Consider the following 27,938-nt stretch of genomic DNA (forward strand, 5'->3'; position numbering starts at 1 on the left):
AATTTCAAAATTTTGGGTTTTTTGGCATCATTGTCAATTTGCCTTGAGGTGCCTTATTAATAAACATATTAAAATAATTTGAGGTGATTTTTTTCCTTCGGAAATGTCATTCAGTGGTATTCTTTTCTGGTTTACTAGAGGGTAACCTACTTTAATTTTCAATTTTGATCCATATTGTATGCTGAATGAATTATCTAATTAATTGATAAGCTTTCAAATGCTGAGAGGATCTCATTAATTATGAAGTTTTATTATTTTAGAATCATGATATAATATTCATACAAAGGAAGTCAAACTAAAAATATTTTTCATTTTTAAATTATTCAAACACTCCTACGATTTGGCTGTTTGCCAATACTAAAATCTTCCAGTGTTTTCTAGTACAGGGGTTCTGTAAGATTTTGTAAATAAAATTTTATTTTTGAAAAGCATTATGTTGAATAATACTTATAACAATTTGCATAGAGTGCTTATCAGTTAATCTGTTGGGTCATCTATAATTTTCTGATGATAAATACAAATGAAACTGAGCAGAAACATAGGAAACCTACATTGAACTTTTTAGCATCATTTTATTCCGAGTTTTTGTCCCTATAATTTTTGTTTTGGTTCTGTGACATCTCTCAAGCACCTGAAAAATTTACATTTTAAAAAGTCATTAGGATCATTCTTAAAAGAAGTTATTGACATGTTGTTAAATAATGTAAAAAAAAAAAAAAAAAAAAAAAAAAAATGAACTGCAGGCTATTCAGAGATTCTTTAAGTAACCTGAAGTGATGCAAATCCAAGAGGGCAAGGTCTTGAATATGGGCATGGATGACACAAAACATCTCATCCATGCTCAGTATGTTTTCATCTGACATTCATCGAAACGTTGGGCCAATCATAGTTGTGATAGAAAGGTTGGTCAATTTTGGGCTCTTTGCATTGATTTTTTTTTATATTAAAACTGCCATTTGGAAACAGTATTTTTCTGAATTTGTCTGATTTGGTGGCAGCAATTTGTAGTATATAATTTCTTTGTAGTCTTTCCGTGCACAAAGCATTAATTTTTTTGGATGCACTCCCCTTTTGGTATTACTAACCAAAAGAGATATTTTGGCATACCTTATGATCTTTCTCATGAAATGTTGCATAGTTCAGAGCTGAAATTTACAGGCTTGTAATTCTCAAACTACCTTGGAACTGTGTCATAAGAAACAGCACACATTTTGCTGGCAATCTAATTAGCATTTTTTTTTTTCCATTTTAAAATAAATGAGCATAATATGACAAAAAGTACTTATAGGTTCACTGTTCTGGAAAAAAAAAAAAAAAAAGCGCCCAGCACATTCAAAGTTAGGTTATTTAATTATGGCAAAGCCTCGAGGCTTATCTGCCTAAGGGGAAGGATGCCTTTGTGGAGGACTTTCTTAGGGAAACTGGCTCGCATACACGTTACACATGGGGAAAACCACGAAAACGCCCATGCAGCCAGCCCGTTCACGGGATTCGAACCTTGGATCGAACTACCAGTGTTCAACGACTTTACCGCTCGGCCGCTGTTGGGCCTCCAGCACATTCTAGAATTATGCAATGCGAATAGAAAAGATCGTATTTGAACATGTCCACTTTGATCAAGGTTACTCAGTATCGAAGTAACAAAATAATAAGAAAACGTACTTCAATTTGAACAATGCAGAATTTTTCAGATGACCCAATATTAACATCAGAAACCTTTTTATAAACTTATATATTATCTTCGTCATGTATAAATGCAAACATTGTGTTCAGTTTGTGTATGGTCTCTGAATATGATTTCAAACATGGAAATTAAATAATCTGGTTCATTTTTTTTGTATCTGAATTTAAATTTTTATTTTTTATAATTATGAAAAGTGTGAAATAATTTTAAATATAACTGTAGCGATCCAGGATTTGAATAAAAAATTACATTATACAGGTTTTTACATAATTATTTTTTCTTAAATTCAAAAGAGTTTTATGCTATAATATGGTTGCGGTAGCACATGAAAGTTATTTGCTACCAAAATTTTAAAGTGTTTATGTGTAAAATGTCATATTTTTACCTTTATTGGCAAAAGCAATTTGATGGACAAATATTGGGTATATTCTGCTGTAACTTTGATTTTCAAAAACTCAGCAAATTTTGCACATTGTTGATGGCAATGTTCTAAGCATGGCCAATAACATATTATACGAGGGTTGGAACTTTAATAGTGGCAACTATTTATTTACAAGGAATACAAAAGTGATTCATGTCACCATGTTTTACAGTCCTTCAATATAGTCGCCAGCATTGTGTACAAATCGCTTCCAACGACGTGGAAGTCGCAGAATACCTGTAGCAGCGCTTGTTTTGTTGATAGTTTGAATGGACCGGTCTACTGCCGCAAGAATATCAGGAACAGTTTGGAAGCGAGTGCCACGAAGTGGTTCCTTCATCATAAGAATTAAGTCATAGTCACAAGGGCTTAGATCTGGGGAGTATGGTGGATGGTAAATCACTTCCCAGCCCCATCGCGCAAAATGTGAGAAGCGTTTTGCAGAAAGTTTCACCGTTTTTTTCTCAAAGCTGTTCAGAGATTGTGCTCCAAAAATGAGCAGTAATACTGCGCAGTGATGGTCTGCTGTGGGGGAGCAGTATGCGTTAGGATGACACCATCACAGTCGTACACGAGAATCACCATAGCTTTCACATTGGCCGAAGTCTCATCCAGTGAATTGATATGGCGTAAAAAAGCATCTCCTTCGCGCTCATAGCGCTCCAGGTGGGTTTGGGCAGCATCGTATCGTAGCCATTTCTGCATTTCCGTCAGTTGATGTGGAAGCCATCATGAAGCAATTTTTCTCATGGACAGGCGTTCCTTCAGAATGTGCAGCACAGTCGTATGAGCTAATCCTGTTTGTCCGGCCAGCTGACGAATCGTTTTGCGGCGATCACTGTCCATTAGTGCGGCAACAGCTTGCACGTCTGCATCGCTGACACTCGGACGACCTGGCCGCAGCATGTCTGCCACATTTTGGCGTACTTCATTGAATGCTTTCACCCATCTTGCTACGGTTCTGTAAGGCAATGCAGATTCCCTGCAAGCCTCTTGAAGCCCTTGATGACACTGTCGTGCTGTACGACCTCTTGCACATTCAATTTTTATCCAACATCGTTGTTCTTGTTTTGAAAACATCCTGACAACACTTACTTTAGACCGCGAGCTAATACAAGGATCCGTTCTTTGCGTCACTCCGCATGCGCGTGACGTAGACAGGACGAGTCTTTTTACTGAGAGGTAAGGTAGGTATGTAGTTTACGTGTGGTATACTCGATATTCTTTGGTTTTGTTGCGTAGCGTTTTTTCAGCTGTGTTGCCACTATTAAAGTTCCAACCCTCGTAAATATCAAAGTAATATATCTGAATTTCCTGTATGGGAATTTCAGATTTTATGAAAATTTTAATTCAGAGTTAAATAATAATTAAAAAGTAAATAGAGTTTATTATCTGCAAGATTGCATTTTAACTAAAGGTAAAAAATTTTTAACTAAAAAAAATTAAGAATTAAACAATATTATTTTAAAAAGAATTTTTTTAAAATAATATTGTTTAATGCTTTTATGCACTTAACCAGTAAAATCCGAAGATATTTTTAAATGAGTGTTTAAAATATTATAAGTGCTAATTATTCATTTTCTTTATCATGTTAACTAAAATATATAACAAATATCAGAAGTTGAAGGAAAGGATATATGTAATAAGCAACACTATAGAAATAAATTTTAATGTAGATTAAAAGTTGTGTAAAGAATGCAGATAAAGTAATTTGAACTCCAAGATATTTTTGTATTGTGTTAAACATACATACATAGTTTGGTAGCAAAATAACCATCAGAATGGGAATTGTCTTAGGAAACAGAATGAATTGAACAATGCAGAAGTGAATAAGAATAAAAAAGGTGAATTTATCAATTAATAATAGGTATTGTCACGTCTGGAATGGATGGTGAGGCAGTGACCTGTAGGAGTCTAGGAGAGAAGCACTGTGCAGGATTTCTATGAAGTTTTCTTTACAGCATAAGAGTTACATAAATGCATAGAATTTGTAATTCTTCAAAATAGTTTTAAATACATATATTGTTTCTGCTTATGCTGAATTTAATTTTGCAACTGTTAGTCATAAACTTCTTGTAACAGAACCATATTAAATGATACAGATATTCACCCCTTTTTTCATTTTAATCTTCAAAAATAAATTTTATAAAGTTAAAAATAAAAGTGTGCAGGTTCACATGCTGGAGACATGGTTAAAAAAATAAAGGAGCTCTCACAGATGGCCTGTCTGCTTTGTCAGCTGGAGCTGGAAAGGATGATTTAATCACGTTCATCTGTTTTATGGGTTTCTGCAGGATTTTTGTACTTAGAATTGATGTCCAGATGTATAGAAGAGAAGGTGTCTTGTGCAGCATGGTTTTATAGTAATTTCTTGCATTTCTCTGATTTTTAGCCTGTTTTTATGCAGAGGGTTTGGGTATGATTTTGACCTTGTCGCATTTAATTGTTGAATATGGATGCTTGGTGAAGAATTTAACCAAAAATTTGCTATTTTCTTTAATGAAGTGGCTGGCAGAGAACACGGAGATACCTTTTTTATGTTGAGTAATCATTGTTGATAATTTTCTGGATGTTGAGTCATATATTGAGTTTCTGTGCTAGTATCTTTGCTACAATTTGGTATAATATATATATATGCTTGAAGTATCTACTATGGCAATTTCTGATTTATATGATTTTAACAATTTTCAGACTGATGGGACTGGGGTAATGGAAAGTTTATAATCAAATCTTTTAAAAATGGAGTACATATGTGGAGTGATTTGGTACTACGGAGAAATTTCAATAAATTTGCTATTATTTGATCAGTAACGACTTTATTTTTGTAGAAGTGATTGTAGAAGCTGTTTTTTTTTCCTCCCTCATTTTTATGGTTGAGTTTTTCCTTATAATAAAGAGTATATCTGTTGTTTTTAAACATGTTTAGTGTGTAATTATATTCAGTTTCATAAAACTGATGTGCAACAAAAATTTTTGGCTTATTTTAAGTAAAAGGCAGCTGTTTTAAGCTTTTATTTTTTACTTAAAATGTAACTCTGAAACAAATTTTATAAAAATTGTAAAATATAAGTCTTTACATGCCCCTGTTCCCTATGATTATGTTAGTAAAGATTTACGCTCATTATAAAGAATATGGCATTAATAGTGTGACTCAGGTAGGAAAAGAAATTTACTGAGATATTTAATTTCTGAGATGATTATGACATACCATGTCAGCGCAGTTTTGAAAGTTCGGCTAATTTGAAAATTTTAGTAATTTTCTGTAAAGTGATTACAGGCTCCTTGAGCAGATGCTGACAAAGTATATATATTCTAAGCCTTGTATGATATGTGTTTTATGTTGCAGTAGTAAGCTGCCCCTGATTTGCATTGTTCATCCTGTAGTTTGATTTCTATGATAAATGAAACAAAGTTCTGCTCAGATTTTTAAACTGTTAAATATAAAAGTCATCAGTGTCACATCATGATATGGTTTATGCTGCCCTGATCGGTATAATATTTAGTAGTCCTGGCTTCTGTATATTTCATTGGGTTTGGGTTTGAATCCTCTGGGAGGCATGATGTTTGTGTGGCTTAATGACATTATAAATATATGGTGAGCTGAAGTCCTGTTGAGTGGCTTAGCGACAGCGATTGGGAAAGAGGAGTGTCTTCAGGCCTTACCCTTGGGGGTTCATCTCCATGAAAATCGGGACAGAACTGAGCAAAGTGATCCTGTGGCCTATTATGCTGGTAAAGGCCCATGCAATTTAAAAAGATTCGAAGACAACTATGGATTTAATATGAAAAAACATCTTAATTGCAGATATTTACAAAATTTAGAAGCAGTAGATATGCAAAAATGATAAAGCTTATTTTCAAAACATAAAATTTATCATCAAAAGATTAAAGGTGCTATACAAAATGCTGTTTAGTGGAACTGACCTGGAATGATGTGTAGCAGGTGTTGGCAACCTTTTTTTGGCTGTGGGTCAAAATCAACCACAATGTGTGTATTAAGAAGATATTTTGGGCCAGGGGTGTTTTTATTTTAAATCCATCAGTTTGGGTGAATAATAAGATTGATTGAGAAAATAATTCTAACATGCTTTAAACTTTAAACGTAAAAATTAAAATTACAATTTTTAATTATAAAAACAAACATAAGTAAATTTCATTAATAACATTTTAATAACAAAAGCATCTAAATTTTTGGTGTTTAAGCTCTGCCTGTTTTTACTTAAAAAATAAATTTTATGTGTGAAAGTACTTGCTTGCATTTATAAGTTGAACAAAATGCCAATTTTTTTTGCTACTGAAGTCATTCTTGGACTACTGAACATTTCAGAGTGGATTAGAATTGAGCTAACAGTATTAATGTTCTCAGATGTCAAGGAATTATAGAACAGCACTGCCAAACTTATCAATTTCTTCTTGAAATTATACTACAATTTAAATTTAAAAATAAAAATGTGTGTTCTTGACTGGAACTTTGTAATCAAACAAAAATGTTATTGTTATTTAGTTTCAACTAATGTTTTTATATATTCTTCAAGTGTTTGTTTCATATTTGCCTTTTACCTTATTTCTGAAACTGAAGTGGGTTGCTCTGTGACCTGTGGGTCATAGAATGCTCAGACCTGGTGTATAAAATTGTCATCCTTTTTTCATGAAAGTGCCTGCTGTCACAAGGGCCAATTTGAAAGTTTTGCCATATGGTCATTATAATCCTGGTTTTTGGTATCTGTGTTTAGTATCTTTGTCTCTTTTTGTCATTCAACTGATTGTCTGCTTCATTTTAGTGTGCTTGCCCCCCCAAAAAAAACACCATATACGAGGGATAATATGCAAGTTAGATAAAAAAAGTGCAGCCTTAACTTTTAGTCTCAGCAGCAATGCAGTTCTTTCTGAAGAATTATAGAATTGCCTCGATGAAGGCAATGATGCCTAGATGCATGAGGAGTTATAGTTTTGGTACTTTTTGGACTTTTCATTGCTATAATTTAAAAAAGGGTCTTGGTTAGCTTTGAACCATTTTTCTGAATAAGTATTAGATGAGAAATTTTGCATTTTCTGGATGTTTTAGAAGTGAAATATTTAGAAGAGAAGTGGGAATACAAATGTTTTCTTGCTAAAAGTTGGAGAATAGAAAAAGTAAAATAATTTAAATAGATTGAATTTCATCGTTTCCTTTTGTTATAGGGGGTTAACTGCTTACAAACCAGCAGAATATAGCTAGCATCATGAAATATGTTCTAGAAGAATCGGCAGGATTGGTGGAAAAATAAATTACAATAAATAAAAATATAAAATGTATCATAAGGGCAAAAATTTTAATGCCTTAGTTTAAAGCATTTTTATAATGAGTTAAGCCATCATGTAATTCCTTTTTTATAGCAATGGTTTTAATTACATAAAGCAATGAAACGGTGCTTAAAAATTTTTCATCATTAACATGTTTTCAAAAAACTTAATTTTATGGAATGCCTTTGTGTATTCCTTGTGGTTCCTTGAATATCATGATCCATGATGGCCATAAAGACTGTTCATCATTTAATACAGCTTTCATGAGTCACATATGTAGCTTGAAAGGTGTAGGTAGAAAATTATAGAGGATTTATCTTCAGCATATAAAATTTTTGATTTGAATGAATTGTGTGCTTTTAAAAGATATAGAGTGTTCCAAGCATGTGGCATCATTCTGGCCGCTGCTATGTAAAGAATATTCTTAACATCAGCATTCAGTATGTTTAGTGACTTTAAGGATGTGATCAAAGTTCATTTCTTAACTATATTTATGTAATATAAAATGAGCTGAAAACTTACATCATCTGAGAAATCTTGTGAAGAGACCTTGCTTTGATTACAAAAATTAATCTTTATTTATATATGTTATATTACTCACTTGAGGAATGGACATTGGGCATTTTTATTGGTTGTTACTCTAGCATCATGTATTTCATAGAACTTGTTATGTAATAATTATGTAACAGGCAGATGCAAACATTCTTTTAATATATTTTGTCAATGGAAGGTGGGAAAACTTACTGCCTGGATTCATGTGTTTGTAGGATTAGAATTATTTGATAGTTAAGCAGAGCAGGTTCATATGATTTTCAGCAAAATAATGTATCTCGTCAAAGACGTCCACACGATCACACACTTACCAGATAATTGTCAGTTGAAAAGTTTATAATATCTATAACGTTTATCTAAAAAAGTGTATGATCATTTTCAGCCAGTCTGCATGGGTATGCCAAGCAGTAACTTGAAGTAGAGAAAGCAAAACATAAATGTATTGCTTTTGTTTTAAGCAGAAACGGATGACTTTGATCTCAAATATTTTTGTAAGAACTTTGTTTTAGTGTTTATAATATATTAAAGTAAAAATTAAATTACTTTGGGGCTTTGATGGCAGTTTTGAGAGATTATCCACAGTTAATACTTTGTTCTCTCTAGTAATGAAATGTTATAGTTTTTTTTACATTAGTTGTAGAAATTTTTTTATTTATTCTGTTCAGTAAAGTGTGTGTATAAGTAAAGTGAGTGTTCAGTAAAGTGTTAAAGTGTATATAATTTGTATTTTCTAGATCTCTCATGACCAGTGAAGAGCTGTCTTCTTTTGGTCAATTAAGCCTATTTCTTGATGAAGATATCAGATGTCCAGACAAATATATAGTACATAACATAATCAGTTATTTTTGTAAGCCTTAAAAATGTTTTCTATTAAACTCTTTGTTGTCATTATATAAGCATTTTCATAACAAATCTTTGGTTCTTACTCTGCATTAATTTAATCCTGTTAGTTTCTTGTATTCAGCTGTGTACTTTATTCCAATTTTTATTCAGAAAAAAGTAGGATTTGATCAGATAGCTGGCAAACATATTTCAAGGGGACTATGAATTACTAAACTCTTTGGTGTATTGGGGTAGTACTGGGGAACATGCTTATGGTTAACCAAAAATCATTTAATCTGAGATAAAAATACAGGAAAATAGAATTACCCATATTATAATGCAAGTAACAGAAAAATACTAAGCAGTTTATCTGTATTGTCACGTAACCAATCTTCAGGTTTTTTTTCACTGTGTATAATTAAATCATCATTAAATTAAATTAGTAATGGATCACACTTAAAAACAAAAAGAATAATGTATGAACAACACTTGTTTTTCAGTTGGAGTCGTTATGTACCAAATTTTGGCTGTGCACTTGATTTATTTCTATAAATGAGCAATTTTAACTAATAGTGTTCATATGTTCCACAGTACCTACAAATAATGTATATATTTCGCATTAAAAACCATTCCCAAAAACTATGATGCCATAAGTTATCATTCTTGTTATCCCAAGCATTTTTCTTCTCTTGTATTTTCCACAAACATTTTTGTTTTTTGTTGGTCATTTGCGACATTAATTTTTCCATCATTCCCTAATAAACAGTTTTTTTTTAAGGGATACGATCAAGTTACTTTGATAAACATACGGTTATGAAAGTAAAATATAATAAATAATAATTTGCCAGGTTGGCATCAGAGATATAAAAGTTTTAAAATCAACAATGTTTTTACGTAGAATGTTTCTGTTTGAGATGTATGCCAAGTAGATACACATATACGGAGCCAAATTATTGATTACACAAATTTATGCTAAAATGATTGTTTCTTCAATAACAAGGTATTTTATTTAGTGCCGAAGTGAAATTGAGAATCGGGACTCTCTACATGTTTTATTATGGGGAAAACAATCAAATGTGCATGTATGAAGCATAAAAAAAATTCGTAAAGAATAAATTTTGTTGGTGGCTTTGAGGTCCAGAGTTTAGATTATTCCGTATATTGGAGTAGAGATCTCAGACTTTGTACTGTGTTTAATCTGAAGGCTACAATTTATATTTTGTCTCTTATGAGGTGCAGAACATGAGTTAACAATTTTACTCAAATGGCTGGGCCCCAAACAATTTAAGAATTACTAATATGGAATACTGGTATTACTGAAAATGTTATGTTGTATATAATTTTATGCATAAAATAAAAAGATCTTAAAAAAGTGCTCTTCTTTTATGATTTGCTACATGTGTATTTTCATTGTAATTAATCACATTTATGTGCACCATTTGTATGAGTAGTATATTTTAAATAATATAATTTAAATCGTGATATTTTTACTTGTCTAGGCCACAAATACGTACCTTTGACAGGGAAAGAAGTTTATACTGGAAGTATTGAGCATGTTGGAACAAAATAAAAATCAAAATTTTCCCACAGAGATATTTCCTGAGGTAACATTAATTCGTTACTTTCTGCTGTTTTCATGGAGTAACACTGATTGTTTAATAGTCACAAACAAAGTATTTGTTTTTTGTTCAAAAGTTTGAAATAATTACTGTGATATATATACACTCATGTCCATAAATTTGGGATAATGCAAAATCAGGCAAAGGAAGAGTTAGAAGCAGAACAAATTTGACTTATTTGTAAAGTTTTATTTGTTAAACAAAAAGTAAAGAGCAAAAAAATATGCTATATGTTTGATATTATTAAAAAAATAGCGATTTTTTTCTCCCTGAAGCAAAGTACCAAAAAAAAAAACTATTTACAAAAAAAAAAAAAAAACAATATTACATGGTTGGTATGATTGTTAATACATTGTATGTCTCCCAGACAATGCAATACAGTCCGTACAACGCCTAGGCATGCTGAGTATCAAATTATCGATCTGATCTTGGGGGATATTTCACCATTCAAAAAGCAATGCTCTCCAAAGTTCCGGTAGACATGTAGGAGGAGGTTGACTGGCTGCAACTCCTCGGCCAAGCATGTTCCACAGGCGCTCTACTGGATTCAAGTCCGATGAGAATGCTGGCCATTCCATACGGGTGATATCCTCCGATTGAAGGCATTCCCTTAGGATGTTTGCATGGTGAGGATGGGCATTGTCATCCATAAACACAAATTGTGCGCATCTTAATTGTTGTAACTCTGGGGCGACCTGTGCTGTAACGTCTACTCACATTACCATCATCTTGGAATCGTTGCCAAAGCCTGAAGATGACAGTCTGGGCAATTCCAAGTTCGTCTGATACTTCCAGTTGGGTACGCCCACATTCCAGACGGCCGATAATTCTACCATGTAAACCACCATCCAAATGCATCTTTTGTGTCATAACTATTGGGTTATTGCACTGAAATGCTTATAAAGCGCCTGCAAACAATTTTACTTCTTTGCCTGTATTCCTTATATATCACTCTCTTACACTCTCGTCATTGTGACGTACCATCGGTGTCATCTGGTTACTTCCTGAAATTTGCGTATGATTCTTGAAGCTGTGTGTAGTGATTTTACAGGTTATATATTTATTTTAGAGTTCGATTTCCGCGTGACTCCGAATTATCCTTAATTTATGGACGAGAGTGTATAAAGGTCAATGTAATGTAGAAAGTGCTATGATAAATCTAAAGGACACCTGCTTAAAAATTTTATCTTTCACATTTTTCTGCATTGATTTTTGAATTATGATATTTAATGATTGAAAGCAATGCTGATAATATTTTCAAGATTTATGTTACATTTACCCCTTTCCATGCCATTTACCTCAACGAAACTTGGACTCAAGTGTTATGGGTTATATGCGTGGTAAACAAGCCAGACTGACGCTTGAGAACAGTCACGAGACGAAGCATAAATGCCTGTATTAGTCAGTTTTGCGCGATACTGCTGGCGTGAAAGTAAACTTTAATCCTTCATAGATATTATAAATATATTTTTTGATAAATAACAGTTTCAAAATTATATTTCATAAATAAATAACACTTCAAGTAAGTAAACTTTAGTAGAAGTAAACTTTAATCCTTCTGTCTTTTGCAGATATTATAAATATATTATATTTTTAATATATAATTTATATAATAAAGAATCATGACTAACTCATGTGGTTCATGTGGTGTACTGATAGGAACTAACGTTGGGTTACGACCATGAAATTACTATGTTAATGCTCACTAGCCCAGCTTTCTTTTCACAAGCCTGAATCGTGATGTTTATGTTTGGCTCTGCTTTCTGTTCTCGAGCCTGTCTCATGATGTTTATGTTTGGGACAAAATCTCAATCATGAGTAGTCAGACTCGTTAAAGCACAGGAAGCAGTTAAATAAATATTCATTTTTTTGTAGTTAACATAGTAAATCAAGATATAAAATCTGTCATTTAATCATATATTATAGAATTTATGGTCAGGTGTTTTTAAAACTCAGTTATTGATAATAATAAACCGGTTTAAATGAATAATTTATAAGAGTTTATCATATGAACCATTTGTTATTAATAATTTCCATCAATGAAGGAAAGTGTAGCAATTTTCAGTGTGTTCGTTTTGAGATTTGCCATTATGCATGAGTGTGATTTTCCTGCATCAACACCTTACGAAATTGCAAATGTACAATAGCTGTGGTGAACACTCAGGTTTGTTTTTGCCTGTTGGCCACAGCTGAATAAAATCTACTGTTTTTCCCCTCTAGATGTAGGACTTACATTTTTCAAAACACTCACATGTACTTTACATTCAGCATTCACAAATGTCCTGTGTTCTGCTGTGTCTCAATTTGGTATTACTTTCGTCAGTTTCTAGCATACACATAAACGTTTTCAAATTTTCACAAATTTTAATCTCTTTGTGTAAGCACAGTGGATGATGATTTAGATTTCCGAGAGCAGATTTTGATGATGGTTTTGATATGCTCAAATCGAAAAAAGGAAAAAATTGTCAGTTGGAAGTTCCCCCCCCCCAAGAGAGATAAGGAAAGTGAAGAGAAAACTTCTGGCAAATAACCAGAAGATTAGCATCGACTATCAAAGCATGATATTGTTAAGAATTGGTTGTTTTAAAAAACATATTGCTGCCGCTAAAAATGAAAAAGACCTAATTATACTTTATGCTTTTCTGGAGGAGAATTTTCAAAAAACTCTTGAGATTCATATTGCAGTTTGCCATGGAGGGTGCAATAGAATGATAAAAATGCTTAAGACAAAATATAAGCATATTGTGATCAAAATTGATATATTTAAATCTTTGTGAATCTTGTCAAAAGAAGCAATTTGTTCCAAGACAAAGTTTTTCTGTTTGTTTATTTTGTTAAAAGCAGGCTCACCAGCGGCCGAGCGGTAAAGTCGCTGAACACTGGTAGTTCGGTCCGAGGTTCGAATCCCACGAACGGGCTGGCCGCATGGGCGTTTTCGTGGTTTTCCCCATGTGTAACGTGTATACGAGCCAGTTCCCCTTAGAAAGTCCTCCACGAAGGCATCCCTCCCCTTAGGCAGATAGCCCTCGAGGCTTTGCCAAAATCACACACACACACACACTTTGTTAAAAGCATTAAATTGAATCCAAGGTGTCAAGTTGGTCGATCTTACTGACTTACAGTCAGAAGCGAATGGAGACATTAAGTTTATAATGGTTTAACAAGACCATTTAATGAACTTTGTTCAGTAAAGGGCAATAAAAGCAAATTAAGTTACCTATCATCTGTTGGATGTGTTCACGATATGGAGGGCTAAGACTGACAATGGCAAAGAATTTGCTAATAAAAATATTGAAGAGGTTTTACTTGCTGGGTTGGAAACAAACATACAAAGTGGTCAGAAGGCATATAAGTCCTTATATTTGAAAATAAAATATAAAGGCCTTTATAGGTGCTTACATTTTCTTTAAAGCCCTTATTTTTTTGTTTTTAGTGCTTATTTTTTGCTTTTAGTGCTTTTTTTTTTTTTTTTTTTTAATGAACGCACAATTTTTTCTCCGTACCAAAGCCGAAACTAAATAAACAACTTTTCTTCCTAATATGGAATGTCAGATGGTGAATCATACTCCCGGAAATAGCTTTTCCTCCTTTCTCTGCATTAACATAACCTTTGGTGTGCGCAGAGAGTACAGACAGGTAGGTGCCCGTTGTTCTGTTGGTCAAAGAATTGCGAAAGCAGTAGAAAACTCCGGTACATTCGGCGTTCTTTTCCTCCCACCCAAATACTACCCACGTTTGAATTTCTATCAAGATCTTAATAATTTGCATTCTCGTTCCGCTTGGTCAGTTCATATTCATGTTTATTATAATCGTTATACTTATATTATGAGCATATGTATGCATGTTTATAAATAACATATTTGCAGTAACTGCTGAAGTATAGTAAACTTCCAAAAATGGTTGTTTTTTAACACAGATTAGCTTTCTAAGGAATAATATTCGGAATGCCTTAAATAAAGGGAAATTAATCGAATAGTCAAAATAATTTCATTTTTTTGGCCAATACATTATACAGTGCGAAGGTTGGGAGGTTCTCCCCTTTCTCCGCAAAATCTTGAATAGTGAAACTGTTACAGTTCGTTGCAAAACAAGCAACGGACCTTTTTTTTTTTTTTTCCGGTCACTTTCCAATCTGGATTGAATAGGACTAAAAGTTCTGCGGTCTACCACCCCAAGCGAAGAATGATTCTATTCCGGAAATTTAACGCAGTCTGTTGAAAATTAGAATGAAAAACACCCCAGATTGGTAAGTCTCTTTCTTTTCCTTTATTTAGTTCTTTATTCTCCCAATACCGGCAGCAGCTGTTGAATCCGATTGCGTAATATCATGTAGGGAAGAATTACCACGCACGTATTGCGCAATAACGTTTGCGATATTTTGCAGAGATAATTAATTTTGATGTTCGGTCCGAGATTTGTTTATGAACACTTAAAAGAGTGTTACTGTGCTTGCAAAGCAGAATATTTTTCTGTTCCGTTGGTTTGTTTTCATGTGATGCACATATCAAAATGTCAAAAGCATTTATTTAGCAGAAAAATCTAAAGAACGGCTACAGTCTATTCCTCCGCTCCTCTTTTTCAAGTTACGCTCAACTGTCCGAATGTTCACCAATTTTCAAGTATGCGGGTAGTTAAGCTTTTACTGTTAATGGATGACTGCATGAAGCAAATTTCTGTCTTCTGATTTCAGAAATGTTCCTCTTTTTTACTTAAATTACTTTGCCTGCAATATCTGTTAAGAAAAAACTGATATATGATGGAAATTTAGAAAATGTTTAGAATTTAGATTTAAATTAGTTAAATATCAATATGAGTGGAAAAATAAATTGTATTTATTATTAAGTTCCAAGCAAATAGAATAAATATGCCTTATTATTATTTATTTCCTCTATTTTGAAATGAAATTTCATCATTAAATCTTGTAATATAGTTTAGTTCTGCATAGTTTTTTTTTTCTCTCATTGTAAACTAGTTCTGTAAATTGAACTGTTATTTAAAATTTTAAAAAAAGTAATTATTTTCCATGGTTGAGGTAATACTTATTCTCTCTTAATAAATACTGCATTTCTCATATTTTAAATTACAAGTCTAATTTTTAAGGTTATGCATTTGGGTATAATGTAATTAGACAGGTGCTTATTTTTTTTCTTAAAATGTGCTTGAAAAGTGCTTATAGGTGCTTATTTTTTTAACTAAAATGTGGCTATGAACCCTGTAATAGGAATTGAAGATGAAAAATACCTGGCAATGAATATCGAAGTTGAACTGGATGATTTGAATGAAGACTTGGAGGTAATAACTGTTGCAGATGTAATGAAAAACAGAAATAAGAGTGTTGGGAAAATAGAAAAGGAGCAACATAATTCTGAAGTGGAAAAGAGAAAGAATTGATGAAGTCTCAGAAAATATTCAAGAAACTTAGCACTGTGCTAAACTGTCACCAAATAAGCAAGAAGAAAACATGTTAGCACTTTTTAAGTTAAAACCTGCAGCTGCTAATTTAGGAGAAACTGTTAGGATAAAAATACCAGAGGGTTGGCATGGTAAAGGTTGATAACGAGAATTCATAGCTGTTACAATTTTTAAACAAAATGAAAATAATTTAAGCTCAAAACATGACATTTTAAACCAACTTCTAACCAAAGAATTATTCTACTGTCTGCTAGGAAGCTTTTATTTTAGTCAATAAAGTTACAAATATTAAAATAAGTAAGAAAATGTGCTCATAAGAAATTTAGGTAGTCAGGGATTTCAATATTGTAATTGCACAAGTAATGGTAGCCCAAACCGCTACAGTGGAAAAATTCAGAAATCCTCCGTAACTTCATATTTCACAGTCGGTAACAGTTTCTTTGAAATGTAATAGCAGTGTGTTTATAATGCAATTTATTTGCATTTTTTGTTGCTGTAAGGTGTTCATAATATAATTTATTTGATGTAGTAAATAATGAATGTATCTTACAAATAACAGTAATCATTGTTATAAAACATTTTTTTTCATTAATTGCATTTCACTGCTAAGAAAAATGCTAAAGTATGTAATAAATAACAGTAATCATTGTTGTAAGACATTTTTTAATTTCATGCATGTTTGCATGACATTAAAATTTCATTGAATTTTATGTTTGAAATTTATGTTTAGTATGCTTAATTATTTGCATTGACCAAACCCATTGATGATTATAAATATTTATGAGTAAATGTGATTATTTTGTGTTATTTATCTCATTAACCCAACAACTGGATTATTATTAATAATCACTGGATTTTTTACTTTGACCATAATATATGCAATGAATACAAGTAGGAATATATACTGTAGGGTAATTGAAATGCCAAAGAGATTAAGCTGTTCATCTGCTGAAATTTAGTTTTTTTATATTTTCTAATTTTGATGAGTCACTGTCAGTTGTATTGCTCAATAATGAATTTCTGGTAAAATTGTTGTATCTGAAAGGCAAATCAGCTGTTTCAGCTTTGTAACAATTTCATATGCTAAAACAGGTGAAAATATGCCTAGGCTATATGACTGTAACAAAACTAAAAATTCTTGTACTTTGCTTTAGGGAATCTAGGGTTTGGCTCATCGAGGTTGCAGTGGCTGTCTGTCATTGGTCTTATCTTAAGTTGTGGCACCACAGATTCAGGCTGTAGCAACGCAATCAGCAAATTACGTAGCATAATATCCAGAAGAAAGATCACATCAGCGTAAATGTTGCACTTGAGGAAAGTCGCAAGAAAAAGAAAAAAAAAACTACGAGGAAATGAAACTCAACCTAAACAGTATACTAAATTAAAATGTGTGTGACATGTCCTTGAATATTATAGTTGCAAAATCTTCGCCTGTTTCATGATATCTGTGATATCAGTTAAGAAAAATGCTTGGAATAAAACCTTAAGGATAAATTATAGATCCTCTTCTGTCTGACCAAAGTATTTTTCTTAAATTCTAACCTGATAAATCACACTGTGTTTCATATGCTGGGAAATACAGTATCTTGAGATGTTGCAATCCGTGTGACTGAAATTTGTTGCCAGAGTTCTATCATTTGCAGCTGCTGGTAGTCTCTGTTATTCCAGTGTGTGCAGTATTTGTATACCAGACATGTTCATTTGGGAAAACATCTAGTGAATCCAACAGTCAAGGCAGAATTGAACCTTTTGTGTGTTGCTGAAGTATTGACATTGATTGCTTCCATGATTATGCATTACCTTGCTGTAAGGTAATTCTGAAGTCCTTGTGAAGATATGGGAAAAACCACAGTTTTTTTCATGTCTGTAATGTAACTCTGGCTAGTTAGTTTATTGTATGCTTTCTTGACACAAGCTTAACTCATATCAAATGGCACCCAACGAAGCAGGTCGTTTCGACGCCAAAGCAGTTTGACACCATATTTTTTTAGTATTTTTATTTATTTATAGAATAAATATGAAATTATATAAGTAAGTAATATGACTGATTTTTATTTATTGAATTAGCAATTGTTTGCATGCATATTTGAAATAAATATATGTGTGTATATGTGTGAAAGTGTTCTAGATTTTTGTTTGTGTTCCAGATTAATGAGAAACTCCCTTGCCAACGTCAAGGCCCCGGGACATGAAGGAGGTTTTTTTTTTTTATTATTTATTTATTTCAGAAAACAGCATCAAAATTGCAAAATACGCAAATGGTAAAAAAAACATATGGTTACAAAGTAGTTATATTATATTGCAGACAAATATAATTACAGGTAAATAAGATTGCACATAAATAAGATTAGAGATAAATTAGATTACATCACAGAACCGTTATTATACTAATCCATTGCAAAGTTATGCGTCACACTTTTCAGGTGTTCCATTATTTCTCGGATTTTCAAAATCTTCAACTATTACTTTAATTCTCATATCAGCTTGCAGATACCGATTCCACTTGTGCGGCGGTTCATCTCCACGTACAAATTGTTCATAACATTGATCAATTGATTTTTGAATACGCCTGAGACCATCTATGAATTCCCATAATGTGGGGTGTGAAACACCAAATGATGATAACACCAAATTTATTTGAATGATGGTGCAAACTTATTCTAAAAATAAATAAAAATATTAAAAGTATGGCGTCAAACAAGAACAAAAAAAAGTATGGTGTCAGACTGACCCCGCGTCGAAACGACCTCATGTTGAATTGAGCACACATCAAAATGCTGGCGTCGATCTGACCTGTACAGGGCACCCCATACTATACCTCCTACTGCTGGACCTGTAGGATTCATACAGTAAAATTCTAAGAAGCACTTCCTACTGTGGAGGCATCTGTATATTTGTCTACCTTGATATTGCATGTAGAAGCAGAATTTGTCTGAGAAATGTCATTCTGTTCATATAATCGCATGCACCACTCTGTTCACAAATGAAGGTCATATGCTGCTGCACCATTAAAGGTAGGCGGAGGAGTAGCAACTGTGCCATACACTGTATACCCTCTGCTAAGGTATGCGATGTGGCCATGTGTTCTCCACAACCCATTCACACAAGCTCTGTTGAACAATAATGCAATGAGGTTGTTGTGAGCTTGCAGTCCTTCGTAAAGCTTGATTTGATGGAGTGAAAAGGGCCCACCAGTGGCGAAACGGTAATTTGGTCCAAGGTTTGAATTCTGTGAATGGGCTGTTTGATGGCAGATTTCGCCATCTGTTAATCGACTAATTGAAGCATTGTTATTGCAATGAAAAATGTCTGTTATATCATCTTTGTTTATTATTACTTTTCCACATTTCTTTACAAGTTCCATTAATTGGAAAATTTTGCCTTCTGCTTATGTATAATTTTTGTGATTGTTGTAATCATCATCACTGTGAAATATGGCAGCTAGCAATAAATTATTCCAAGCATTTCTAAATATATCTTCAGACACATCTTTCTATGACCAATGATGTCCAATGATCCACGAAGCAGATTTTATGTCAGTGTACTTGAAAAATTCTTGAATGGCCTTGTTACTGTTCTGAAAATTCAACATAGGTTTTAAAAAGACTTTCTTACATCTGCATCAGTGTACAAAGCACTCTGATACTCATTGGGCAAATGATTTATGTTTAATTTGGAGGAAAGAAAAAGATGGAGACATTAGCTAAAACATTAAGTAACGTATGAGCCAAACAGTTGTCTATAAGTGCTAAAATTTTGCATCATCCGATAAATCAACTAATTTCAAACGTTGCTGAGTATCTGGTATGAAATTATTTTCAAAATCAGTCATTTGTTAATGTGTCTGTCATTCATGCTTTTATATTTAAGCGATGATAGAGAAAATTTTACTCTTTCAAATGTCAAAGTTGTGTTATTCCCAATTGTGTAAAGTTTAAATTTGTGCATTCCTGTAACGTTTGCTCATACCAGAACGATTAGTCTCGCTTTGGAATCTTTGACACAAGGTTAGGTCTTTTCTGTAGAGGTAGCTCGGGTATTTCAAAATTCATATATTACCAGGCAAGACCAGTTTCATCACAGCAATAAATTCTGGAGATATCTTTCATTCTTAATGAGTTTGGTTTATACACATGGATCAGCTGAAGCTTTATTGCCTGAAATTTTGAACTGCCTCATGCCATGGTGATTTTTAAATTTGGTTAACCGACCTGTTGAATATACGAATTAAGCTTTTAACTTCATCATCATTAAATATTTTGCCTACAGCCATTAGCAATGGACTGTCAATGATGCAGCATCGCTATCTCATCTATTCAATCATCACTTTGTCATAATTGTCATTTTTAGAATTATGAATAGTTTTTTTGTTATTCATTGTTGTTCTATTGACTCTCCAGTGCCATATTCCTAACATAAGTTCTAACTTTAATTTTAATAGTGCAGCACCAATTATACCAGATCTAAAAAATAATAAGCTGAATCAAATTAAAAAGTTAAGAAAGAGCACAATTTGCAATGTTAACTGAAATTCCTCAGAATCAAATTCCTCCTCCTGTTGCTATGCCAGTGAACAGAAACTAGGATGAGCGACATCCTGCTCCCAAAAAATATGTCTTGGACATTCAGTTATTGTTTATGTTAAAAAATAAATTATATTGTTAAAAAGAATGCTAATGCCCCCACAACCATTCAAGGGCAAAAAGTGTAGTCATAGCCACTTAGCCAGCAGGTGTTTGAATGTTATGAGTAGGAATCTCAGTTAGTCAATGAGAAAAATCATTGTTATGGAACAGCTTCTTCTTCTTCTTCTTCTTCTTTTTTTTTTTTTTTTTTTTTTTTTTTTTTTTTTTTTAAGTTTTATACTCTCCATTCCAATACTTTGTAAGAAAAAAAAATCTTAAAAAATTGCTGAAGGCTGTTCTGAAGTCCAGATATTAGATCATTCCGAATATGAAAAATCCAGATTTTGGACCAGATTTATAAATGCTGTATTAAAGTAAATTGGTTGAGCACTTTTTGTAGAAAGCATGAACAATATCATTTCTAGTATTGGAATTAAAATTTTGGACCTTAAATCAAATTTAAAAAATACTCATGTATAGAAATTTATTCCCATTTCATTAAAAATTTATCTCATATACAAGTTTGAAATGTTTAAATTGCATTTATTTAATATAATTCTTAGACTTCTGGTTTGATTACAATATTAAAAAATTTAAATGTAATATCCTTTGTTAAATTTGACAGAGTACTGCTTAGAAAACAGAAATCTTAGAAATTAAGTTAGAAAAAGTGTGTTGGAATATTACATGGTCTACATAATGATAAGAAAATATTGTTAGGAGGTTTTGAATATGATAGTTTTATAAAAATTAATAGACAGCAATTCATTGGTACTACTTTCCACATCTTGACTCTAAAACATATTAAACACTTAATTCTAAAATATGCTGTATGCACATTATCTTTTGTTTTTACTAAGGTGTTTGATATTTGTTAAGTTACTTTTTTTTGTTTCATTTTCTGTTTTTAGAGTAAGGGAGTCATGAGAACACGCTGGAGTATTGGTCATACAATCTTTGATCTAGTCAATATAAATCTTTTTCATGATTCATCAAATTTCATAGCCATGGAAGATGTAAGTTTTGTTTAAATGATTTTGCTGAAACTTTTGCAAAAATTATGCTTTTATGTTTAATCAGATTTGCATGAAAACAAGGGGGAGTCTGAAAGATACTGCCATATAATGTAACTGGAAATTTAAGGGGAAGTTGAGTAATATGTTTCATGTGCCTTGCGAGTTGTTATTGGATTCGAAAATCTGTTTAATACATTTAGTTTTGACATTATTAATGTGCTTTTCTCTCTTTTTTTCATTCATGATTTTGATATCAGGCTTGAATGCTTATGGGGGATGGTGAAGACCAGTTTTTATTCTATGAAACTAAGAAATTTTAATGACATTCAAAATTTTAATGACATTCATTAGGGAATTACCGTGGGATTCAGTCCATGCTGCTTGTTGTGTGTTGCTGTGTAACGGAGAACATGATCCAACTGATGCATGTGTGCATTTAGAACACGGTGACTGGTTTGAAGATATTTACTAACTCAGGTAAAATTAAATGACCTGACTTGTACATGTGCGATATGCTTTGTATTGCCATATCTACTTATATGTAGCTTGCATTGAAAATTAATATATTCATTGAAGTGGTAACATCCATGTTGCCTGTCCTGTATAAGTAGAAATAATGGATTTCTTTAAATGTCTAAAATTTCTATTATTTTTATGTTCCAAATTCTCATAAATTTACTTAAAATTCAAAATATTTTTGTATTGGCTATTGTGAAGATTTTTCAGTTTATTAAGCCATGTTGGGGAAATAAATCATTTCGATATGCTATTTTTGAAGCTAGAACTTACTCTGTTTCTGTTTTCAAGGTCTTGGCTCCAAACAGAGTTAAAAGCAAAAGTTCATAGTTTTGCTGGACGAACACTCCACATATGTAAAAATGAAATAATCACCTGTTAGCATTTCTTAAAATGTTTTATCTGTCCATCTTTTAACCCCTTGTCTTATGATTTAAATTACAAGAGTGCATGCCTTATACACCAACAAAGTTGGTCACACATCAAGATATTTCATGATTTGGCTAAGCATTTGAACTGGAGGCAACTCTAGCATCAGTTATGTCTAAATACTTCACTTTCCTAAATGATTTATATTTCACTTTCCTAAAAACTGTATTTTTGCAAAATTGACTGACATTAAAGATATATTTCTAACGTCCCGCTTATATTGCTGAATTGCCGAACTGAAGAATTGATTGCTGTTTCACCCATAGTAATCAAATAGACTGTTCTGTTATTAATACTTCATCTTTGTTTTCATTTCTGACCTACAAAATGCTAAGAAGTTTCTTTGATCAAGTAACAGAAAATAACAATTGCTAGCTTTTAAATGTAGTTTGACCATCTGAAAAATACTAGTGAAAAACCAGACAAATCTTGCACTTGTCTTTTGATAAAGCTATTGTTTGCAAAATGGAAACATTTAACTATCGGGTTGTAACGAAAGTTTTCAACCAAAAAACGTTCTTAATAAAGTTAGAGGAAAAAAAAAAAAAAAAAACGCGAAACCAGTACCTTTAGTGCAGGTAGTAATCACCACCTAAATGTATGATTTTCTGCTAACATTTTGATAGCTTCTCAAAGCCTTCAGCCCAGAATGGAATATAGCACCAGCAAGGTGTAGCTGCAGATGTAAAAAAAGTAGAAGTCCAAAAAAGCAATGTCAGGGCTGTACAGTGGGTGTTGCAAAAGATCCCATTCAAGTCTGTACAGAGTCCAGCTGGTGAATGCAGACACATGTGGTCTTTCATTATTTTGATGGAGTATATTACCTTCTTGCGCCGGAACTCAGTTTGACATTTTTCCTTGATAGTAGCGTCAGCATGGACTAGTATCTTGCTGTACACCTTACTGTCAGGGGTTTTACTTTTTTCCAGATACTATTTGTGTATAATACCACGGTTATCTCACCAGATACAAAGCATGATCTTTTTATTAGTCAAAATTATACTTTGCAATGCTGCCGACAGGTTCACTGCATGCAGATCAAGCCACTTTTTGGTTTTTGTTGTTGAAGTGAATCCGCTTTTCATCAGAAGTGTTGATTCGGTCCAGAATTTTATCCTTGCATTGATATTCGAATGGATTAGTGCAGGCCTGAACATGTCTGTCTGTATCTGCTTCGTCTATGTCAAGTTTATGCGATGCATAGCATGAATGATGGACATGGCACTAACATCTAATTCTTTAGCAAGCTCTCGAGTGGTTGCATACTGATCTTTTTCTGCAAGTTCTGGCAGGCAGGCAGGCCTCATTAACATCAGTAGGACGGCCAGAGCATTCTGCTTCTTCTATGTCATAGTCCTTGTTTTTGAACTTTCGATACTAAATCATCACAGAGTTATATGATACAATGTTAGTACCAAAAGCTGTTCACATGATTTGGCGAAATTTTGTAGTTGACTCTTTGCAATAGAACTGGGAATAAATGATGTTTCTAATGTGGTAGCCTGATAGTTCTATTTGTGACCCAATTCTACTTAACAATATTTTTTTAAAAATTTTACAACACAGTGTACTAAAGCAAGTGCCTTTCTTTCAAATATCAAAAATCATTTGACAAAATGCGTTTAAACAGGCGAACGTGATCTGTTTAGTGGACAATAGTTGCAGTGGTGGGAAACTTTGATTAAAACCCGATATTTGCAAAAATCTGTTGAACTGCATCATTTTTCTGAATACTGGAGTTTCTTAACTGCCCTCATTAGAGGAATTCATTTGAATTGTTAGCTTCAGTTCAACCATTATTATACATAATGGAAACTATATTTTCATGTCATCCCAGTCTACAGGAAACCAAGTCTTGTCTATTTTTTGTCTGTTGCTTGTCTATTTATTTAAATTGCATGCTGTATGGTTTACGTGCTTATGTTTTCATGCAGAAAGTAAAATATCACTACTGTCAATATTATTATTTAAAATACCTGTTAAAGCATAGTTTAAAATGTTAGCAAACTTTTATTAACCTCATCAAAGCTTAGTATTCTTTTTGAAGACATTTTCAAGGGTATCTAATATTCAAGAAATATATCTTCACATTCCAATGTAGACAGGAAAATTGATAAGTGTTTTGTGGCATGTAGCTCAAAGAATATAACTAGCTCATGTCTGTCACATGTTGTGTTTACTTTTGGCCCTATTGACGTACCACATCTCTCATATGCCATAGTTAATGCAAGGTGTTAAATTTTACAGCTAACAAATGCAGAAAGCCTGGAGTTAAATTTTCAAAGTTTATAGTTGACAAAAGAACTGAATGTAATCATACAGTGATGTGTACTGTGCTGGATATGTGCATAACATATTGTTTGTTCTGCATTGCTACTTTTACCTGAGTGGATTCTCTTTGCTGAAGTGAGTTAAGGGGTGATAAAATATAAATAGAATACAAAGTCTATAATCCGGACTCGTCGGGACTTCGGTAATTCCGGATTAGGGGTTTTTTTTTTTTTGGATTATAGATCATCAATTTAAATCTGGTAAGATGACATGAAGAAATTATACAATTAAAAATATGAAATCGTAATTTATGAAATAAAGAGCAATTATGATCTAAAGGGTATCAAAATTTACAAAAAAAAATAATAATATTTATTTGTTTACTTTATTAAACATTTCTTTCATATTAAGTTGCTTCGCTTTTTTTTTTTTTTTTTTTTTTCCTAATACTTTCTATAAACTATATATTCTTTCTATAAACAGACATAATTACTTGTTCAGTTACAAAGTTCCACTGTTCAAGTCCTGTAAATGCTGTGTCGAGTATACCGACTGACTTGTCAATTGAAATTTTTTCGTTTTCAATAACCTCTCTGTCACTTTCTTCGCTATACGGTATTTTCTGGATCTAGAACCATACTACAGATTTCGCTGTCCATTTATTGATGATTGGGGTATTATCATTGCAATGAAAAACTTCTGCTATATCATCTTCATTTATTACCACATCTCCACATTTCTTTACAAAATTTAATAACTGGAAAATTTCGCCTTTGGTTTGCGATGTCCGAAAACCTCCAAATTTGCGGCTATCATCTTCATCCTTCCAATGCGCATGTGCAAACGTGCGTTAATGCATATGTCTAAACGCATTACATGCATGCGTAAAGCATACAAAAGAAAATTTCGCCTTTAGTTTGCGATGTCCGAAAACCTTCAAATTTGCGGCTATCATCTTCATCGTCCTCACCATGAAATATGGTAGCTGGCCATAAATTATGCCATGCATTTTTGAACGTATCTGGAGACACATCCTCCCAACGCGCATGTGCAAACGTGCGTTAATTCGTATGTGTAAATGCATTACACGCATGCGTAAAGCATACAAAAGAAAACTGTGGCTTTGAGTTTCGGATTATAGATCATTCCAGATAGTGGATGTCTGTATTACAGACTTTGTACTGTATTATGCTTTTAATATTGAATTTATGATCAATTGCTCTAAAATTAAAAATTAATTTTTCAGTTTTTTAAGTTCCTTACTATATATTAAAGCAGAATGAAATATGTACTGAAGGTCTGAATTTTCCTGTACCCCCCCCCCAAATTCTGCTATGCTACATCAAAGTGGCGGGGTGTGTCACTGGGCAGAATGAGCGAAGTATGTTGGGAGCATAACTCCTGGTAGGGCCACCTTAGACATGAAGGCCATTTCAATATGCCCTGCTAAAGCATAGCAGGTGAAGATCCTTCACGGGATTACTGTCTTAGTGATCGGGTATCACAATCCTAGGCCTTTTTCATCCTTTCTATCCTTTTTCCATCTCCTCTCAAATGTTAACTTTTCTCTTTTTCTTCTGCTTTGTGGTATTCCTCTTCCGAGGTTGAGGTTTGTTATGAGAAACTAGAACTGTTCTTGTCTCTAGTTTTCGAATGGTGAGAAAACTGCGTGCGTGGAGATCCATGTCACTGGAAAGGAGGGTCCTGGTAGTTGAAGGACGAGGTACTGTCCCCAACACACTGCTTTGGCTTCTGCTTCTTCTAAATGGGAGGCACTTTATCGTACTCATGGGTATCAATCGGCTGGCCACTGGTCCTTTTGTCAGTGGCTTGGGGACAAGCTCTCGGGAGTACCTGCTTTTAGGAAAGCTGACTGTGGGGCTTCAGTTTGCATATAAACCTGGTTATCCTTGGTGCAGGAATCTGAGTCCCCTTGTTGGACTCTGTGGTGGGTGGGGATGCCAGGTTCAAATTTTTATTTCCTTCAAATATGGCTTTGCAAAATTTTATTACACTTCATGAAACTGCCAAGTAATCATCTAGTAAAAGACCTCAAACTACAGAAAGTACAGAAAACACCTAAATTGTTCCCCTATTTTTGGTTATGACAAGATCTGCTGAATTGCATAAAATGTCACATTTCCTTGTTCAAAAATATATAAAAGCCTGTGCAATGTTTGTATGTAGAATGTTTCGAGCCACTCCTTCAGCTGAGACATGAGTAGTTGTCTCTTCACTATTACTTCAAAAACTGTTTCACATCCTGATAATTCAGCCAACTACTTAGTGCTCGATAGCCAGTTTTATTTGCTCTACCAAGTGCATCTTTCTTGTATTCCTGCTTTGGGATTATGCATTCAACAGTGGATGCAAGAACATGGCTTCTAAGAGGTGAAAGTTCAAGCAGTAAAATATTTGGAAATCCTCCTTGGAAAGATGCTTACATTGAGCTTCTCAACACATTTTCCAACTTAGCTAAAGATAACACCAATGATGATGTGTACAAGCAGATTTTCTATGAACATAGACAGGCTTTCAATGACTATGTTGCAGTGTATACAGATGGATCTAAGTCCCAGGATCACGTCGGCTCTGCCTTCGTGTGCGGGAATACTGTTGAGGGAAGAAAACTTTATCTCGCTTATACCATCTTTACTGCAGAGATTGTTGCTTTGCTATTAACTCTATCTTCCATAGGTAAACAACATATGAAAAATTTCATTAGTTACACACACTCGCTTAGTGTGCTAAAAGCTCTTGAATCCTATGTGGATAACACAAATCTGTTAATCGTAGAAGTTCTGAAGTTCAGTGTTAGCTTAAAAGCCAAAGGTTACCAGATCCTTTATTGCTGGGTAGTAAGCCTTGGCTTGGTACCCAACAATAAAGGATCGACAATGACCTTGTCGTGCTTCCATTTTATCCTTCTGTTAGCTATAAAATTGCACGGATTCTCCAGAAATTCAATTTTCAAGTCGGTTTCTCGCCTATTAATAAAATTCACCCTTCGATTCTAAAAGATTGCGTTTCTGTCTTGAATTCTTGGGGAATTTATAGGATATCGTGTCAGTGTGGTTTAAGATATATTGGCCAAACAAAAAGAGCATTAAAGTTTCGTATCAGGGAACATGAATCTTATGTCAGAAAAGGCGAAATTAAAAAGTCTTCAATAGCAGATCATAGTTGGACATTTAACCATAATTTTGACTTTGGGTCTGCAAAAATTATCCAAAAGGCTTCTTCCATAGGTGAATTGGATTTTCTTGAGGCTTTTCATATTCACAAAGA

General features: G+C 33.2%; 1 protein-coding gene across 24 annotated transcripts in view; it reads left to right on the forward strand.

Moving 5' to 3' along the window:
• The window catches only part of LOC146994912 (inositol polyphosphate-5-phosphatase A-like), a 222,044-nt gene that overhangs the window by 87,084 nt on the left and 107,022 nt on the right, over positions 1–27,938 (forward strand). For 9 of the 24 annotated variants that reach the window (XM_085824735.1, XM_085824731.1, XM_085824728.1 and 6 more), the window contains one exon: positions 21,330–21,434. The exons of 2 other annotated variants lie outside the window; for them this stretch is intronic. In XM_085824735.1, the coding sequence (XP_085680861.1) occupies positions 21,330–21,434 (105 nt within the window). Of the gene's footprint in view, positions 1–8,674; positions 8,788–10,261; positions 10,367–14,526; positions 14,628–15,602; positions 15,674–16,947; positions 17,904–17,940; positions 18,007–21,329; positions 21,435–27,938 lie in introns of those variants that run through there. 13 more of the 24 variants (XR_015043316.1, XR_015043319.1, XR_015043315.1 and 10 more) reach the window with 13 other exon arrangements.

The sequence above is a fragment of the Stegodyphus dumicola genome, chromosome 10 (assembly GCF_044657685.1).
Source record: "Stegodyphus dumicola isolate Sdum_Otavi_A_Nest chromosome 10, ASM4465768v1".
NCBI lineage: Eukaryota > Metazoa > Arthropoda > Arachnida > Araneae > Eresidae > Stegodyphus > Stegodyphus dumicola.